Genomic DNA, 20,195 nt, shown 5'->3' with positions numbered 1-20,195 from the left:
TTGCCCAGTCCTGTGACATCTTTATGATCCTTGGTACGTTTTGATCGTTGGTATGAGTCCATTCTGGCTGTTGTGTCCGTTCATCTTAAGAAGGGTTTCCCTTGTTTTTGCTGACTCTCTCCTTAAACATGGTGTCCTTTTTTTAGAGATTAGTCTTTCCTGATGGTGTGTCCAAAGTAAGTGAGCCGAAGTCTTGCCATCCTCACTTGTAAGGAGCATTCTGGTTATATTTCTTCTAAGGCTGATCTCTTTGTTCATCTGGAAGTTGGAAGTTCATGGTATATTCCTTATTTTTTGCCAACCCACAGTTTGAATGCATTAATTATTCTTCTGTCTCCCTTTTTCATTGTTCAGCTTTTGCATGCTTATGAGGCAATTAAAAAGACCATGGCTTGAGGTAGGTGCACCTTAGTCATCAGAGTGACATCTTTGCTTTTTAACACTTCAAAGAGTTCTTTTGCAGCAGATTTGCCCAGTGCAAAGCATCATATGATTTCTCGATTTCTGCTTCCATGGGTGTTGATTTTGAATCCAAGGAGAATGAAATCCTTGACAGCTTCAATTTTTCCTCCATTTATCATTATGTTTATCTGTCCAGTTGTCAGGATTTTCATTTTCTTTATGTTGAGGTGTAACCCATATTGAAGGCTGTAGTCTTTGATCTTTATCAGTAAGTGCTTCAGGTCCTCTTCACTTTCTACAAGCAAGATTGTGTCACCTTTGTATCACAGGTTATTAATGAGTCTTCCTCCAATCCTGATGCCTTGTTCTTCTTCATCTAGTCCAGCTTCTCAGATTAGTTGCTTAGCATACAGATTGAATAAGTATGGTGAAAGGATACAACCCTGACACACACTTTTCCTGATTTTAGATCACACAGTATCCCCTCGTACTGTTCAAACAACTGCCTCTTGGTCTTTGTACAGGTTCTGCATGAGCACAATTAAGTGTTCTGGATTTTACTGCCTTTTATTTCTGAAGGTTTTGCTTTTAGAAAAACACTTAAAAAACTAGTAGCAGTCACCTATTTAAAAATAATACCATGTAGTTTTTGAAGCAAGTTGTACAAATTGCCCTAAAAGTTAAGTGCTATCCAAAAAGAAAAGGTGTGTAAAAAGTCATCGTTTCATATCGAAGTTTATATTTCTTAATGGCAAGATTTAAAAAATTACTATGGATCTTTTTACATGTACTGAAACATTTTTCTCTCTGTGGCCATGTGTCCATCTATGCTGCTAGGGACTGTTAGGATAAAATAGCTCCCTAGTCTTAAAAACAATAAAAACCTTACAGGGCCGCAAACCTTACCAGAGGGAAATACTGATTGTTTTTTTTTTTTCCTTCCTGTATACTACAGGAAGTTGAGAATGTACTGTGCCCCAAAAGAATTCTCACCATAAGAGGCTTAACGTGAAAGAGTAAGCGTGTATCTGCACAAGAGCGAAATGGAATTCACTTGGAGTGTTTAGTCAAATTTCAGTAGCCAACGTTTTGCCTGTTAACTGCCTGTCACAGTCCGTAGGTGGTAATTACGGTACGGGATGGTGTTCGTCTTACACTCTTTGGAGTCGTGTTAAGGAAATATGTTCATTACTACTCCTTTGACATTAAGTTTTATTTTTTAAGAGTCTAATTAGTCAAATATGTGTATCATGCAGGTACCCCCAACTGAGACAGTTCCTCAGGTCAAAAAAGAAAAACATAGCACGCAAGCTAAAAATAGAGCCAAGAGGAAACCTCCGAAAGGAATGTTTCTTTCTCAAGAAGATGTAGAGGCCGTTTCTGCTAATGCCACGGCTGCAGCCACGGTGCTGAGACAGCTGGACCTGGAACTGGTTTCAATCAAACGACAGGTGGGTTTCTGTCAGCCCGGGCCGGAGTAAAGTGATGAACCAGCACTTCAGACGTGCTTTCATTTACACACACGCATATGTTCTCTTGCCACAATTTCACTTTATTTTTAAGGAATTAATAGAAGATTATTGGGTACTGTCTTTTGTTTTGTTTTGTTTTTAAATTGAATTATTTCAGTTTAAAGCCTATCAATCTATATAATCTTAAGTGTGTGTGTGTGTGTGTGTGTCTATCTAAGGGATGTTTTACAAAGTGGATATACCCATGTAACCTCCATTCAAATCAAGAAATGGGATTCTGCCCCGAGTTCCTTCACCCCATCGCTGTCCTCAAGATACGCAGCATCGCTTCAAAAGCTCCACTCATGCCCCCCGTTCACTACCCTTTGCTCTCAGTGCCAAAAACCAAACCACTTGCCTTTGAGTCACTTCCAACTCATAGCTGTCCTATGTAGAAATGGCTCATTATTTCTTATCTGATTGCATAATACATTTAAACTGAAAATTCAACCTAATAGCCTAATATTGTCCTTTTATTAGTTTGTGTCTGCTCTCCTTCCTTCCCTTTAGAATTCAAAGCAAATTGTGGGTTGATGGTTTACTGTTAGATTTTGCTGCTTTTGCCTTATTTGTTGAGTTTGATGGTTTCCTTGAAAGGTTAAATTGGAGGCCAACTGTCATTTCACAGTTGAGAAGAATGAGGCCTGTGGCCCTGTCTTAGTTCAGCTTTCAGAAGGAAGCACAGACTAGGACGACAGAATCAGACGCTCTGCTTCTTAGCTTGGCTGCTGGCACAGCTGCACTCTAATCTTGAGAATCACTTGATCTTTCTCGGCCTCTTTTAAAATGCAGAGATTAATCCTGGCTGCCTGGTCTCACAGGCTCTGAGGGCTGCTGTGAGTGAGAGCACAGTTTCAGCTCTCTTCACGCTGGGAGAGCTCTGGTTGGGATGGGAGCTCCGGCCCGCATTTCCGTCTGCCTCATTTCCCCCTCTGCTGAGTGAGCTCCTAGTGCTTGCTGTTTGATGTTAATACATCCAGGAAAGAAAGGGGAGAGCCCCTTCATCCATGAAGTGTTACTGGCTCTGTAGTACAGAGGTGTTATGGCTCTGTAGTATGTGGTAGGTAAGAGAGTTCTGTTTTTCACAGCAGGGTCAGGAGCCGGAATTGTTTTATTTGAAGGTAGCTATTCAAAGTTTACATTGATGGAGAGAGAGAGTTTAGGGTCTAACTTAGTAAGGGACGAATTAGGATTGTTTCTTGCCACAACATTTCAGTACTGCATTCCAGCAGTGAGTTCACTGCCAGGTGTACTTCTAGACTCAAAATGGCCGTCACTCACATAGAGGGTGTTTTATTCTGGAGCAGTGAGTTCACTGCCAGGTGTACTTCTAGACTCAAAATGGCCATCGGTCACATAGAGGGTGTTTTATTCTGGATGCCTCCCACTTTTGGTGGTGTATCAGCTAGGAAAATGTTTGCCTGAAAATAACAGGAAACCTGACAACAGCCTGAACAGTTAAGGTTTATTTTTCTCACCTAACAAGACGTGCTGCCATCAGCAATTGCTAGCTTTAGTTCATGTGTTCAGTGATGCTCTCAGGGACCCAGGCTCTTTCTGTTTTTCTACCCCACCATACTTAGCTTATTAGCTTTTCAGCTTAATTGTTGCCTCATGTCTGAAGCTGCAGAGTCATTTCACAACCGTCACATCTGCATTCGGGGCAGTAAGAAGAGGAGCTGGAGGTAGAGCTCATCCATCTGTCCCTCTTATCAGGAAAAGCAGCAGCCTTTTCAGAAACTCCTGGCAGATTTCTGCACACGACTTCTTGGCAGAGTTTTGCAATATGGCTCCTCCTCGCTCCCAAGGATGCTGTCCGTCTCCAGAGAAGGAAGATATAAGTGGGAGGAGAGCTAGAAACGTCTGTTAGATTAGCCAGCAGACAGTATCTGCTGCGTTGGATTTTTCTCTGAGTGGAGAGTGAAAAGGTGTGACATTAGAGAGGAGTCACTGTGCATGTAATAAAGTAGAAAAAAGAAAGTCATGTTTGATTGGGAGGTCCTAGATTAGGCACCAGACCAAAAAAAAATGCCTTTTTTTAATGCTGATAACTTTTGTATCCTAGTTCTTCGCCAGCTTGATGCCACTCTGGCTTCCTTTCCAACTGGTGTGATGTTGGCAACTAGCCCCCAGTCTTACTCGGATTAGTAAATACTGGATCTTTCTGATACAGAATATGCCTCAGGAAGAGAGATGCAGGCTGATGAGAACGTAGACGCTACGCTTTGGTTCAGAACTTGTGGGTGTTTTACCTTGTAGCCATTCATTTAATCTCTGCTGCTTCATTGATTTAAGGCAGAAAATGCATGTGTTAAACATGCATGTTGATTTGTTTGGAAAATGCATGTTACTTAATCACAGGGGAAAAAATCCACTTTGTAGTTTATATCAACAGAGAATAGAGTAACGCATCTAACTGTAACGCTGGGAGGCTTGCAGTACTCTAGACTCCTGATGTTTGAGAATTGGCTTCTTATTCCTTGTCGGAAGTTTCTAAGTCCAGGTGTTGTCTTACGGGGCATTCAGTGACCGTCATCTGAATACTATGTAGTATCTTATGGGCTGTTGGTAACTGAAAGAGCACGGGGTGAAAGTCTTCAAGATTACGCAGGCCAAACCAATAGTCATATATGGCATTTAAATTTAGATGAATTAAAATTGAAAAAATTAAGAAGTCAGTTCCTCAGTCACACTAGTCACTTTTCAAGTGCTCAGTAGCAACATGTGGCTAGTGGCTACCATATTGGACAGCACAGCTTTAGAATATTTCTATCATTGCAGAAAGTTTCTTTGGGCAATTTCTTTGGGTTTAAGAGCTTGGCATGAATTTCCTATTGTGTAAATTTTAAATTAAAACAAATTTCACCAACTTGAGGTACCCATTTATGCTTTTACTGTAGAGTAAAATTTGTGCCCATTTCCTGTATTTATCTTTTCAGTTGTCTTTATGCTCTCATTTGGCATTAGTACAAAAAGATACAAAGTATGCTATACTTCTGGTAGATTCTGAAGTTCTTACGAATGGTAAACAGTCACAGTCTGATCGTTAGCAGTGCTGCTGGTTCTTGTTTACTTGGCCACTGGCCCAACGACATGGAGAATCTTCACCCCGGCCCGACTCCACCTTTTAAACCTTTTGGAAGAAGTAAAACATAGGAAAGAATGTGTGAAACTGGAATTCTGTGAAGTGTAAGCACTTGGAAAAAATTCAACTCTGGAATTCTTTAACATTGTAAAAGTTTTTAAAATGAAGCTAAGAGCAAGAATTGTTACGAGGTATCTGAATGGCTGTCTCCCCCCACCCCACCCCCACCCCAGTCCTCTTTTACCCCTCCTGTTTTGGATTGAATTATGTCCCCCCAAAAATGTGTGTCATCTTGGCTAGGCCATGATTCCCAGTATTTTGTGGTTCTCCACCATTTTGTCATGTGATGTGATTTTCCTATGTGTTATAAATCCTTCCTCTATGATGCTGAGATGGGATTAGAGGCAGGTATGTTAATGAGGCCAGACTCAATCTAAAAAATTAGTTTTTATCTTGAGTCAGTCTCATTTGAGATATAAAAGAAGCAAGTAGAGAGACAGAGGGACCTCGTGCCACCAAGAAAGTAGGGCTAGGAGCAGAGCGTGTCCTTTAGACCTGGGGTTCCTGTGTGGAGAAGCTCCTAGTCCAGGAGAAGATTGATGACAAGGACTTTCCTCCATAGCAAACAGAGAGAGAAAGCCTTCCCCTGGAGCTGACGCCCTGAATTCCAACTTCTAGCCTACTAGAAAGTGAGAGAATAAACTTGTTTGTTGAAGTCATCTGCTTGTGGTATTTCTGTTATAGCAGCACTAAGATACCTTTGCCACTTCTAAAGTCCTGCTTTTCTTCCTTTGCCTTGATAAGATTTCTTCTGTGAGGGGCGCTTTCTACTCATGAGTGTCATTGATGTTTTCCTTGGGTAAATCAACCAGTATTTCCCCCTGCTTTCTGTTTGCTTGTGTGATTATTCAGAGACGACGGATGTCAGAGTTCTTGTAGTGCGTCACTCAGAATTGCCCCTCTGCTTAGAGCTGAGAGAAAAGGGCATGCTTCTGTGACCAGCTTGTTCAGAAGCCCGTGGGGTGAGGGAGAGAAGGCTCAGCCATGGGCCGGTGGGTTGGTTGGTGGTATTCACGTCTTTCTTTTGATTAGGCAAGAGCAGTGAGAGATTAGAGGCATGAAGTCACAGCAATAATGTAGGAAAAGATAATTGTGAGAAAATGAAAACAGTTATAGTTGATCCAAGTCAGGCTTGTGGTAAATACCCTGGCATGCAGCCTCCTTTTTTTCTCCCCGTTGTGAGTCTGCCCACAGGCGTTTTTGCCCTGTGTAGAACCAGTGCTGCCTGGGCCTGGACACCCAGTGCTAGGAGCTCAGTGAGGCCATCTGTGTGGTTCTGCTGTAAACACTGGTCTCTGTGGAGATCACGTGCCTCTTCTGCCTCCTGGGGCTGCTCTGTTACTCCAGTTCTGTGGTGTAGGAATCCCAGACATCTCCACTGTCTGTGTGTCAGACCCCAGGTACACAACTGCTGCTGGTCAGGTGATCGCCTCAAACAGTGGATTAGGACTGTGTGCAAAGGAGCTTTTTCACCACTTCCCCCTCCTTCCTGCTTGTCCCTTGTCTGTTTGCTCTAAGCAAGCCCATTAAGGACTCTAGTATATGCTCTCAAAAGATAATATAGAGATCTTAAATTTTGTCTGTGAAGAAGTCAGGAACTTATTTGCTCTTGGTTTTTTGTTTTAGGTTTTTTAGTTCTTGGTTTTTTTTTTTCATATCTTTATACAAGTTTTTCATTTTAAAATAAAATCTTTTTTCCTTCTTAGATTCAGAACATTAAACAGACGAACAGTGCGCTTAAAGAGAAACTTGATGGTGGAATAGAACCATATCGACTTCCAGAGGTAGGATTATCTTAACATCACCTCAGGAGTCATCCAGGTTTTACGTGGTCAGGAATTTGGTTATCTGTGTAATGCATCTCCATATACATCTCTTGGAAGGGCATAGATATAATTTTATAAACCTAGTTGATATTAACATTCTAATATGAGAAAAAGGAAGATGCGTTTGTCCTCATACGGACATACTCACTCTAAACGTAATGTGCTAATAGGACTTATTTGGATATCTAGGTCGTTCAGAAGTTTAACGCACGTTGGACCACAGAAGAGCAGCTTCTCGCCGTACAAGGTATGGGAAAGGTTCTCTTCAGACCAGTTGAGCAGCAACGATAGCTTTTAGGGAAAAGTTAGGCCCTGCCCTGTTCTCAGCACATCATTTGTTTTGAAACGGATTCTTAGAGGATTGCATTCTTTTAGTGGACATTTCTGCAAATTACTACATTCCCTTATTTTGCTTTCTCATGGCTCACAAGTTATACAAATTAACTTGGGAGCCTCAGTTTCTAAGGTATATTTTATTTGAGCAGTTGCTTGTTCAGCTCTGAATAGTGAGCAAGAACAAAACCCTGAAAGAAGCAGACACGGAGTGTTGAGATTCTGAGGTCGGAGCTGTTCTGGACCTGGGGAGCCTAGAAGGGAGGATACAATGTATTCAGAGCTGTAGGGTAACTGTCGGTGACTTCACTTGTCCTGTGGCGCATGAGGGGAAGACATTCATTCCTTAATGACAGGTTCACGCTGAACTTCTTGGATCCGTCATCTGCAGGATATGTCTAGAGTAGCCAACTGCTTCTTTCCACGGATATAATACACTAAGATAGTGCCTGCTATTAAAAGCTGTGTTTATTTATCTGGATAAGGGCTAAGTCTCAATTGTGTTTTTTAAAAAATTGTTTTTCTTTTGTATTGAAAAAAAAAAATGCTCTCTTACATCCTTAGCCATCAGGAAATATGGCCGAGATTTTCAGGCAATCTCAGATGTGATTGGGAACAAATCAGTGGTACAAGTGAAAAACTTTTTTGTAAATTACCGACGCCGCTTCAACATAGATGAAGTTTTACAAGAATGGGAGGCAGAACATGGCAAAGAAGAGACCAATGGGCCCAGTAACCAGAAACCTGTAAAGTCCCCGGATAATTCTATTAAGATGCCTGAAGAGGAAGACGAGGTAAATCTGAAACAACACAATCTCTTCTCTGCCAGGTTCATGCTCACTATTCCAGTTAATTGCTAAATTGATGACCCTTTCAGCTGTGGAAACCCTGGTGGCGTAGTGGTGAAGAGCTACGGCTGCTAACCAAGAGGTCGGCAGTTCCAATCCACCAGGTGCTCCTTGGAAACTCTATGGGGCAGCTCTACTCTGTCCTGTAGGGTCACTTTGAGTCAGAATCAGCTCAACAGTGATAGGTTTGGTTTTGGTTTTGTTCAGCTATAGAAATATTTTTAGGTTTCAGCTATGTTGTTAGCTTGACTTCTACCTGTAAATACCATAGTATGTTTGTTGACTCAATTCTTGGTCACTGTGTATATTATTCACACTTTAATGTTTGCATAAATTCTTAATTCCATCCTGGTTTTCTCCAGCCACAAAATATTCCACGTTATCATTATCTTCTTAAATACAGTATAAATTCTGCCATAAAACAATAGGCCAGGTAGGAAGTGTCAAAAAGAAAAAAAAAACTCAGTTATGTAAAATACGAGTTTACTGGGTGAGTCTGCGTACTTAGTCAACAGGAGCTCCTGGGGCCTGTCTCTGCTCTCTGGCTCACCCAGGCTTTGATGCTGTTGGGGGCTACCTGGCTTCAGTATTGATGGGGACAATTCTGGGTCCTGTGACTGGCTGGAGCTTCAGGACAGTGGCTCATATTCTAGTAATCTCCAGGATAGTGACGCCAATGTCATCAGCCCCGTCAGCAGAGATTAGGCAGGAAGATTACTGAGGCTGCAGGGACCCATCTGCTACCTCCCTGTCTCCTGTGACAGGGTTGCTTGCCACTTTGTCATCTAGCCGGACCTTCCCTATTACATACCTACCACCCCCACTTGCCACAGAACAGGAGAATGGAGGCTGGCCGTAGACAGGAAGGAATCACCAGTCGCTGCACATCTGACTTTGTTCAGTGACGTGGTCATGTAAGCATAACTTAAGCTTTATAAGGAAAGTCACTTTCTCGTCAAAGTGTTCCCAAACTGTGCAGGAGTGATTGAGCATGGAAGTGTCCCCTAAGGAAGATGGCATCCCCCCATCTGCAGTGCCTTCCTGCCAGTTAGTTAGGAGAGGGCCTCGAGCACCTTACTTCCATCTGTCAGAAAAGTGTTGGCATAGATTGATTTTGTTAGATCGGACTGTGTAGAGCCTTCCACCAGAATAGCTTTGTAATAAGTATACAGAATCTGTGCTATCGATACTGTGAGAGGCACCCTGTGACCACGCCACCCCCCTACCCCCCACCAATGCCTGGCCCAGCCTGACACCCATGAACGTAAGAGCAAAATGACTATGTTTTCATCTGTTGCCACTGATTTTGTTCCAATGCTAATTACTTCTTTAGCAACAAATTGCTGTTGTTGTTGTTAGGTGCTGTCGAGTCAGTTCTGACTCATAGTGACCCTGTGTACAACAGAAGGAAACACTGCCCGGTCCTGAGCCATCCTTACAATCATTTATATGCTTGAGCTCATTGTTGCAGCCACTGTGTCAATCCACAACAGATTAATTTTCCTGAAGTCCTGGACTTAATTTAGGAAGCATTGAAGCGATGGGGATTCCTGGGGCAGGAACATCAAAATTTGCAAAAAATGAGCACTTTCTTCCATGTGTATTTTCAGCTTCAGTCCCAGGGTTACTAGAAGCAGAAATAAGAAACTGGCCATGAACCCTCTTCAGATTTAATCAGAACGGGTGTTAGTAGGTAGGGCTGATGTGAAAAGTCTGACAGTAGGTTTAAGACCAAAGTCGTTACCTTTTCCTTATGTATACATTTCTTCTTTCTCTTCTGCCTGGTGCTTTTACTGACAGACTCAGATGCGTCTAGTTCCTTTATTGGTGGCTCAGAAGGCCCGTCCTCACTGATGGCGCCCACTTACCAAGTTGATTGAACATCACAGTACCCATATGACGGTCTCTTGTAGTGTTGGTCATCCATAACTAGACCTCCCACCGAGCAGCAGATCTTAGTTATCCTCCACCTTTCTCTTCAAAAAGAACAGGAGATAAGTAGGATGGTATTATCTAACTCACCTTTAATGAGTACTCTTTATATTCTCTTTAAAAACTTTCCACCCTTTTAGTCATTTAAAACACACACATTCCTCTATTTCCTTTTATTTAGTTCTTTTATGCTTCTTACAGCACCAGCCTTCTGCCTCCCCCTCCCAGTTTTTTGTTCTCCATATGTTAGTTTGCAGAAGGAAATTAATCTGTAATGAGCAGCTGCTTCTCCTTGTCTACCCAGGGCCTAAGGGAACTTGTTAGAATGCTGGTTAATTGTCTTTCTGGGCAGTGCTTAGAAGTTGGCGTCTTTGTTACTTGACAAATCTGTTTATCCCATGGGTCAAGCAGCTAGGAGAGAGGTGGGCTGGTTGCCTGTCTGCCCCCTGCCGTCATGCAGTACCGACAGGGAGGAGGAAGAGCATCAGAAGTGCCATACGGTCTACATTCTGTTAACAGTGGTCTGTCAGTTACAGGCTTCAAGGGATGAGTCTATTCCCTTTAGGGCTAAGAAGGGAGGTAGCCCAAGGGTTTGAGCTTTGGAGATTCCAAGCTCTCTGAGGTGACCAAGGACGGGGTACCACATAGGGTGGGATCACATCCAACCTCACATTCAAGAAAGGACATGGAGGTTTACTAAAAATGACAGGAGTGGAGAGAAAGAGCCTTACTTGAAATTATGAAATGACTGAATGTATTATCAGTGAGGAGAAATCTCCTGACTTAGCTAACAACAGTTCTAGTCAGTTGTGATTCCTTCCAGTAGGAGGAACAGCAGTCTTCAGGCTTTTGGATTCATAGCCCAGTTGTTTTCCTAGCCATGTGACCCATGTGTTGGTACTCATGGAACCTTTAGATTTGGGTCCAGGAGACAAGTTGTGAAAAGTGCAATAGGGAGTTAAGGAAGTGCCTTTGAATCCTTTAAAGAAAACCCTGCACTCGTATGTGTCTATGTATGTCTGACCCAGCAGAGCCAGAGGCTCTTGTTTAGTGGGGTGGCCCCTCTAGCCAGCGTGAATGGTCATGATTGCTGCGTACCTTGAGCAGTACTGTTTGCCATATTTTCTGCTAACATGCCACTTACAGATCTTCTCATTTCATCCTGTGACGTACATCTCATTATTATGTACGTTCTGCAGGTGAGGAAACTGATGCTCAAAAAGAAATGATACTTGTCCAAGGTTACACAGCTAGAAAGTGGCAGAGCCAGGATTTGAGCCCTAGACACCTGGCTGTCAAGGCCTTGCTCCCACCCTGCCCTGTGCCAGCCTTGCTTGGCGCAGCTGTCGCCACAGGCCCTGCCCTTAGGGGTGTGTGGGTTTGCACCACACTGGGTTTGCAGTAGGTGTGGGGGAGTGCTCCTGCCCTGCCTCTTTCCGTGGGCCAGAGTTAGCGGTTCCTGTTGTTTACCTGCTCTCTCTGATTCTCTTTTTTTCTTCTGCTCAGGCTGCTTCTGTTCTCGACGTCAGATATGCATCTGCCTCCTGAGACCCTCTGGTAGCTTTGGACACTCGGGTGGACTACTGCATCATCAGGAAATCAGGTATTACTGGACATCACCTAGCCATCTGCATCACATCTCTGTGGACAAGCAGCTATTACCAAAAAAGGCATATACTTTAGTCCTGTGCTACATCTGCCTTAATTCTTTGCTCGTTCCTCCATGTCGGCACCACTTCCCGGAGAGCTCCATGCGTCTTTCACATTCTGCCTCAACACTGGGGAGGCCTCCCGTGACTCGGGGTGCGCCTCCTCAGCCGGAGCCCCGTGCCCCACCGACGGCAGCTCTTCCCAGTCAGCAGCTTCAGAACAGGTCGTTGGCCTGGAAGGCTCGACCTTGTTCCTGCATGGCTTGCAACTTCTACTTTGTGCATAATGTAATTTTCAGAGTAACTGTGACCCTGTTGGCCTTCTAGAAAGTTTCTCATGTTCTTTTCTGAGGCAACCACCTCAGTGATACCACGCGTCTTTGGAAATCACAATACCATGGCCGACTGCGTTGTGACCTTTATCGCGCCAAGCGTCCTGACACAACTCCCATCCCCTAAACTGTGGATAGAATCATGGTTGATAAATTTCATCGGCTTAAATCTCCCCCTTCTCCCTTCCCAAGTGGTAGAACGCTCGGTCACAGCATCTGTCTTTGGACAGTGTAGCCTAAAGGGAGTGTGAACCTCAGAGCTTTCTGCCTTCTCTTCAACATTGTAATCCCAGGATGGGCGCCCCCTCGTCTTCGCTGACCCCACCCCATCCCCACCACCCCGCCTCCAAGAGATTGGGTCCAAACCACTGTACCTGGTGCTTGTACATTTGGAATTGGTGCCTTCTCCTTTTGGCAACCATAGTATGAGTCCTTTTTCTGTTTCAGTGTCTTATTTCTTCTTGAAAGTTTATTGCTTGCCAAAGATGACATCGCTGGGATTAGGAGACGGAGAGCTTGCTGCAGGTTCTGGCGGAATGCGGATGGAAATGTCAGCTTAGCTCAGTAAAGGGTGTTGAGTCGCTGGTGATAGTTTTGTAAAAGCTGCATGTTTTTTATTCCTGTTCTGTTGGGATGCCTGGCCTGTTCCCCGGCACGCCGCGTATCCCTTTGTGTCCTTCACACGCAGATGCGATCACACACGCACCATCTCCTCGCTTCAAGTCAGAATTCAGGGCTGAAGAGTGAACTTCCTGGTCTAGTATAAGACCAGGATGAGCAGAAACAATCTACAGAGCAGGAGGTAATGCCTTTTGGTTGGACAAGTAGAAATTTCTAGTAAATCTTCCAGGATTGTTTTGGTGTCTGTATGGGACTGTGGGTCTGCTGAAGGACTGCATTCTAAGGTAGCCTCGCCCCTGCCCGTGGTCCCTTCAGCCTGCATTAAATAATGTCAAAGGAGCCTTTTTTCCTTTTTCTTCTTTTTGTTGCATCATTTAGTTAAATACTTTTTTGCTTTTAATACCAAAAAGAGAAAAACACAGGTGCTTCAAGGCATAAACAGAATTCTTCAGAATTTAAAATATGCAATTAGAATTTGATGTGTTTTGAATCCCAAGCACCTTGCCTTTTTTTTTTTTTTTTTTTTAAAGTAAGTCAGCTGATTTTTTTCTTTAGAAAGAGAATCAGCTAGAACCTTAGGTTGTTTGGAATTCTTTTTTTTTTTTTCCCCAGAAAGCTGGAGAAGGGTCACTCAGGAGGGGGAGTGAATAGCCTCTCCGAGCTTTTGCAGCCTTGTACTGCACTTGGCGTCTGTTGGTCAAGTAAAAGCCTGTGAAGAATAGCAGCAGAGGGGGCGGAGGGCAGTCACAGCCCGCTTTTCCTACCTGGAGACAGGTAGCCAAATAACACTAGCAATGACGTAGGCTTTTGTTTTTGTGTTTATCGTGAGCCTGCTATGTAACTGAAAAACGGCAAGAGAGCCGCGTGGGGAGAAGTGGGGTAGTTTTTGCACGTCTTTTAAAGGGGACACTAAGGCATGAACAGACGCTTTAGGCTCTCCTTGCTTCTCAAGACCTCCTTCCCCCTGATGGGATCAGCAGGCAGCTTGCTGCAGTGGGTTTCCACTCTGCCAGTGGGGCTGTTCCTCTTCACGCCCAGGCTGTTTTCCTTAAGAATTGATCCTTCCCGGCAGGCAACGCTTGAAAGCTGGATGGATATCCTCAGTCAGCATGGCAGGCAGGCCGGCTGTGCCAGGCCTTTCTCTGTGTTCTGCACGGTCCCCTCACTCGCTCCTGGCACCGAGTGGCCTCCCATCCTGAAGAGTCACTGCTCTGCTGGTGTACTTAGGAGCATTGCAGTGGGATTTAGGCTTTCTCTCCAAGGTCATGTCCTTATTGTTTGACAGAAAGAGAAAAGATGGTTGTCTTTGCCTGACTGCCTTTGTTGGAGCTTCATGCATAAGATAGCACTGTGTTTTAAACTTTTCTTCGTGACACTGTCTTGCGATGATGTTGTAAATGCAAGAAATCACCTAGCTTTAAAAGTTACGTGGTTTGGTCTCATTTCTGTGAAGACCCTTCTTAACATATCAAGAATGAGGTGCGTCAGCAGGCAGCGTTGGGATGTGAGGGTCCACAGTGATAACTGCTTAAGATGGAATGTTCACTTAAGCTTTGTCTTCGTAAAAAATTATCAATGTGAATGTCATAATTATATATATTTTTGTGGAAAATTTCTCCTAAGTATAAGTTATTGTGCAAAATATAGTATCATTGAAGCAAATGATAGTTTAACTTTTAGTTTAGAAATCCTAAAAGATAGAAATTGTATTGCATATGCATTAAAAGTTTGTTTTATTTAATTTTATATAGATGTGTAAAGTGTTAGGTAAACGTTTTTTTTTTTTCACTTACCATTTAAACACCTTGTTACTTGAATATTGTGTTAACTGGTCTGAAGCAGTGATCGATTTTGTACTAGAGCGCTTTGACCCCAGGACCCCATGCCTCAGTCGTGCTGGTAGATTAGCAACAGCGCACAGTCGGGTGCCAGCGGCGGCAGAGCCGAGGCTGGTGGAGCACGTCCGCTGTGCTGTCTTGGTGAGTTGGACCTGCCAAGACTCCAGCTCCTCAAAATGGGTTTTGGTAGTTTTTCATTTGTAAGACCCTTTGATGGCCACAAACCTCTAATCAAAAACAAGATGAAAAAATTGTTGAGTTTTAAAAGCTTACTATGGTGGACTAATTAAGCGGTTGTTTTCTGTGTATATAAAGTTTCCTCAAATATCACACACCACTATAAGTGTGCTCATTGTCACTTTAAATTTCAACTACGTCCTATTTTTCTCTTTCTAAATATCAGATGTACTATTGGTATAATTGCACACCAAAAATAAGCCAAACAGTGCATTACACTAACTGGACCCCTGTTGATGTGAGCAAAGGAGAGATGGGGCCAGCTCCCAGGAGGGCCTGGCACTCCACCTGTCCAGCCTGTTTCCAAATCTAGTGGCCCAGGACTCAAGCTTTTCATATCAAGGGAAACTTTGCCTCGAATTGACTCAAGGTAGTTAGCTAATCTGATCTAGTGATCTCGTGCAATGCTCGGAAACAAACCCTCTTCCTGCCACTCCTGGATCTCTGCAGCTTTCCCCGGTTACAGTAAAGCACAATGCCGTAAAGTCACAGCTCAGCACGGTGCCGTAAAGTCACAGCTCAGAAGGACGGTCAGTATAGTCTATGCATGTTGTATCATAATGAGTGTTTACAGTCAACTCCTCCTAAAGAGAAACTTTATACTGGAGTGGATAGGATCCCATTATGTAGACTTCTCAACTTTGCTAAGTGCTTTTTAGATTGCTTAAAAATTTTCAAGATTTTAAAAGATGTATAAGGTTAAGTTCACAGATACAATGGAAATGCTGTATATCTTTTGAAGTGATAAAATCCACGTTGGAATTTTAAAGAAAATACATTGTAATAATGCTGTTGTAATATTTTAATGTCTCTGCCTGTTTTCTATTTCAGCACAGTCATTGTGGTGAATGTCAATAGCATTATAATTGCTTAGCCATTGAATGATAACATTGGTTAGTGGAAATTGGAAAATTTATTTGTGAAATTCTGCAGAATTCATTTTTCTATTTCCAATATTTGCTGAAGTTAAATAAAAATTTTCAAGGCATTGATGTAATAAAATATGAAAGAAAAAAAAATTTTTTTCTGCACCCCCATTCTCCATCAAAGCAGTGTCCACCCTAATACAGAACAGGTAGTTTCTTCCCTTTGCGTCGGGTCTTGGGGTTTCTACTGTATCATTTTTGCAGACTTAAGCCCTGTGGAAACACACCAGGGAAGCCTTTTGTTTTTTAGCCTTCAGCTCCACCTGAACTACATTTTCCTTTCTGTGAGAAACCTTACGTGGTTGGGATCAAATGGCGGTTTGTGAGTGTATAAGGTTTGCAATAGTTTGATGGCTTAAATGAAAAGGTTCAGTAAGAGAAAAATTTTTTCCCATTAGTGGTTTTATACCCCAGCATGTCCAGGCTTTGACCCCTGGATGCTGGCCCCTCCACAACCCCCAGCTATGGCTGTGAAGAGGCAGGGACCACCGCCTTGGCCACCTCTGGTCAGTCCACAGTGGGCGCTTACAGCATCCATTGGCCGTCACAGTTTTCGTCTATGGTCTCCCTTTTTTTTAAGCTGGATTTGGTTAGATAACTACTGTGAGAACTGGACACCCAAATCCAGTGTGGCCTCGAACAGTGTTTAAAATAGGGAGATGGGATCCCTGTATGACTTAGGGTAGAAGGGAGTGTACACGACAGGGCCTGCCATCTAGAAAACTGAACGTACATTCCAGGTTATAGCATTAAGTGTCTTGGGAGAGAGTACCGGGCTGTGGGAGTGCCGGGGAGGAAGGGATCGGCCCGCTCATGCCTTCAAGGAGTGGATGACTCTCCAGAGCTAACCCTGGGGGAGGATACCGTCTCCTGGGATGAGACCTGGGTGGTGCCTGGGAGTGGAGGGCTGAGGCTCAGCAACCCCCGTGACAACAGGTGCTAAGGCCAGACCCTGGACTTCCCTGCAGGGAGACAGGGGAAGGGAGGCCAACAGGGAGTCAGCCCAGCAAGGGGGGATGGTTGGGGAGGTGGCCCGTTGTCAAATGCCACAGGTGTCTCCTAGGATGGGCTCCACCTTTGTTGCCTTAGAAAAATAACTTCAGATGACTGCTAAGGGCGGGACGTGGAGGGTGTTCAGGAGGTATTGAAGGAAAGGACCTTTTAGACACTTGGACAGACCAGCACTTGTGGATAGCCATAGATTAGAAAGGGTTAGGAGACAAGTCATGAGGCCCGAAATCAAGGACGTGTGAGAGGTGAGTCCAGGCTGCCTTCCTTGAAACTAGGAGGAAAGAACCCCTGCACAGCTGCCTCTGTGCCCACATATCTCCTTCCAGCCTCACACAGATACCGCTGACCACTCCTCACATGGGGGCAGCAGGAGGCAGGAGCTCAGGCACCTGCAGCCTGCAAACAGGTGGGTGCCCTGGGGGGCAGCCTTTGGGTGGGGGCTTGGGGTGCTCCTCTGCTGTCCTGCAGGCAACAGGTTTCCAGGCAGTTCTCTGGGCTCCGCCCCTTGCGGCCCACAGCAGTGACCAGTTTTCTTCATCCTCCACTCTCACTTCCAAAATCAAGCTCTTCACTCACAGACCCTCATCTCAGGCTCTGCTTCCGGGTAAAATCTAGGTCAAGACCACCTGCACAAGTGAGAAGAATTTCTGTATCCCCACCAGCCCAGTGCTGCTGGGTAACTTCTTTTGCAGGGAGGGGTATTGAGAGCACCTACAAAGGGAAGGGAAGGGCAGTGCTCATGTTGGGACTGCCAGCTTCTAGAGGCTTCCTTCCCGTCTTGCACTAAGAAGAGGAGTGGGCTGTGCAACCCGAGGCCAGCTCTCCGCATTCTCTGTGAGTGTAGCCTCCTTGCGTTGTGCTCTCCAGGTGCTGGGCGCTGACTCCTACAGTGAGCGGGGTGCTGGGCGCTGACTCCTACAGTGAGCGGGGTGCTGGGCGCTGACTCCTACAGTGAGCGGGGTGCTGGGCGCTGACTCCTACAGTGAGCGGGGTGCTGGGCGCTGACTCCTACAGTGAGCGGGGTGCTGGGCGCTGACTCCTACAGTGAGCGGGGTGCTGGGCGCTGACTCCTACAGTGAGCGGGGTGCTGGGCGCTGACTCCTACAGTGAGCGGGGTGCTGGGCGCTGACTCCTACAGTGAGCGGGGTGCTGGGCGCTGACTCCTACAGTGAGCGGGGTGCTGGGCGCTGACTCCTACAGTGAGCGGGGTGCTGGGCGCTGACTCCTACAGTGAGCGGGGTGCTGGGCGCTGACTCCTACAGTGAGCGGGGTGCTGGGCGCTGACTCCTACAGTGAGCGGGGTGCTGGGCGCTGACTCCTACGGTGAGCGGGGTGGGCAGAACCTCCCCAGGGGTGGTTTAAAATGTTGAATTGGCAAATGTGTTATATATATATTTTACAACAATAAAAACAAACAAACTTGTTGCTGAGTTTATTGAATCTCTTCCCGGCAGATCTCAAGCCCTGCCTATCACTCCACAGCTGCGTCATGCTTGGGCCATTGTTTGAGCTGAGACTGGCCACTGGGTGGTCCAGATGTGCTCATTGGTTCTGGGCTGGATGGAATCAGTACCCCAGGTAGCTGGCAAGCACACTTCCCCCTGTCCTGGAAGTAGCAGGTGGAGGCCTTAAAGAAAACAGACACCAGCACACACAACCTCTACGCCAGCCCTGTACCTGGGCTGGCAAACAGCAGCCTTTCCATATCAGGACACGTGTCTAAAATTGCTTCATTGTTTTGTATCAGCTTCATGGTATTCTTTTAATGGCTATAACAATCTTCCTAAAACTGCCATCTGTTGATGGACACAGGATCGCCATTCATAGCATCAGAGGACTGGAAATAACCCGCATGGTTTTGCACAGCTGTACATGTCCTTGTAGAATAAACATCTAGAATTGGAGTTTCTGGGTCAGGAGACCTGCTCACTCGACAGTTGATCTGGATTGCCGAATTGCCTCCTACAGGAGCTGTAGCAGTGTCCCATGCGTCTGCCCTGAGTGAGGAGCCAGCTCCGCACCCCCTTCCTAGCAGTGGTGATGAGACGCTTTATGAGGTTTGCAGCCCAGCAGACTGAGCTCCTTGAGGTCAGGGCTGTCACGTGTCTCTCAGTCCCAAGAGCTGGCGGTGACCAGCTCTGAGTGCCTGGTCCAGGACTGGGTGCTGGGAGCACTGCAGAGGAAGAGAAATGCCTGCTGGGCTCGCGCTTGCAGGAACAAGGCTCCACTGTGGCTTCTGATCGACTCCTGGGGAGTGCGAGGCGCAGCTGCCAGTTCCTGGTATCCAGAGAAGGATCAGCTGAGCTTTGGGGTTTTCTTAGGCCCTTGGCTTGTTTTATTGAGCAATCTGCTGTTCAGCTATTTATTGCCAAAGTAATGAGAAAAGAATTCAAATTAAAGATCTGGTAATGGTAGACCTGGAATGTACTGAAGAGTGCAGCACAGATTCTGGCTCTCAGGTCCGCCGCTCCCATCCATTACTCACTGTGCACCTCCCTCCCGTGGAGAGATGGTCTGATGGTAAGTGTGATCGCGTGTTGGCAGCCACTTCAGCTGAGATGCAGGCAGGAGAGCTCTTCAGAGCCAAGTGAGAGGCGGGTAGGGACATGTCCTGCATGCGGGCTCTTGGGGAAAGCTACATGGACGGAGGTGACAGCTGAAGAGTGACCAGCATCTGGCCCAGGAGAGAGCAACTCCAGGAGACCCGGCAGTTTTCCTGGGACGAGCCGGCCCCCATGGTGAAGTCAGGGCTCTGTTTCCTCCTCATCCAATGGAGGGGGTTAGAATTTCCTGTGGTTCCCCAACCTAACCTGGTGCCCACCCAGGCCGGGTTCCCCTGCAGACACTGCAGCCTTGGGGGCGGGGTGAGGCGTCCTCTTCCGTCATCCCCATTCATGGAGTCAGAGACGAGCGGGTCCAGCCAAGGCACGGATGACACTCTGCAGGCTCAACCTCTCTGTACAAGTCCACTCGCACAGGCCTGGGCAGACTCGGACATTCGCTCTCGAGGTGGGCGCCAGGTCACCCTAACCTTCACTCACCAGTGTTTGGCCCAAGCAGGGAGCCTTGCTGGGTAGCCTCCTACTCTTCCTGCAAAGACTTTGTGTAACAAAGGTATTTTGAGTGTGGTGGCTCATGGCATTTAATTGATTCAATAGAGTTAGCAATAAGTAAGTCTTTTTTTCATTGTAAGAAATATAACACATTGCCAATTCAACATTTTAACAAGTCTTTATACTGTGAATAATTGTGTACAGCAAGTTATTTGTGTTTGTTTTAGTCATAATTGCTTATTTAAGATCCTGTCCTCTAGGGACCGAACGTGCGATACTTTATTTAATCATCACAGCAGTCTCTGGAGTAGGAACTATTGTTCTCCCTGTTTGTAGAGGAGGAAACCAACACTGAGATCAGCCTGTGTTGTCCAAGGTCGTACAAGTGGAAAAGGCCAGAATCGGAACTAGACAAAATAGAGCCTTGGCTCCAGGATGCGGCCTCTTCTCCTGGACCAGGGAGGCTGCACTGCGCCCTCACTACGCAAGATCCATGTGACCTCAGCCACTCCCTTACCTCCTGGCCTTCCC

General features: G+C 45.5%; 1 protein-coding gene across 3 annotated transcripts in view; it reads left to right on the top strand.

The window, feature by feature from the left end:
- The window catches only part of RCOR1 (REST corepressor 1), a 137,824-nt gene extending 124,559 nt beyond the window's left edge, over window positions 1-13,265 (top strand). The window contains exons 8-12 of one of the 3 annotated variants that reach the window (XM_049899661.1): window positions 1,659-1,853; window positions 6,765-6,842; window positions 7,074-7,131; window positions 7,782-8,011; window positions 11,504-13,265. In XM_049899661.1, coding sequence (XP_049755618.1) covers window positions 1,659-1,853; window positions 6,765-6,842; window positions 7,074-7,131; window positions 7,782-8,011; window positions 11,504-11,545 — 603 coding nt within the window. In that variant the 3' untranslated portion in view covers window positions 11,546-13,265. The other 2 variants (XM_049899660.1, XM_049899659.1) reach the window with 2 other exon arrangements.
- Window positions 13,266-20,195: the final 6,930 nt, after the last annotated feature.

The sequence above is a fragment of the Elephas maximus genome, chromosome 10, assembly GCF_024166365.1.
Source record: "Elephas maximus indicus isolate mEleMax1 chromosome 10, mEleMax1 primary haplotype, whole genome shotgun sequence".
Lineage (NCBI taxonomy): Eukaryota > Metazoa > Chordata > Mammalia > Proboscidea > Elephantidae > Elephas > Elephas maximus.
This window is presented reverse-complemented; position numbering and strand designations above follow the sequence as displayed.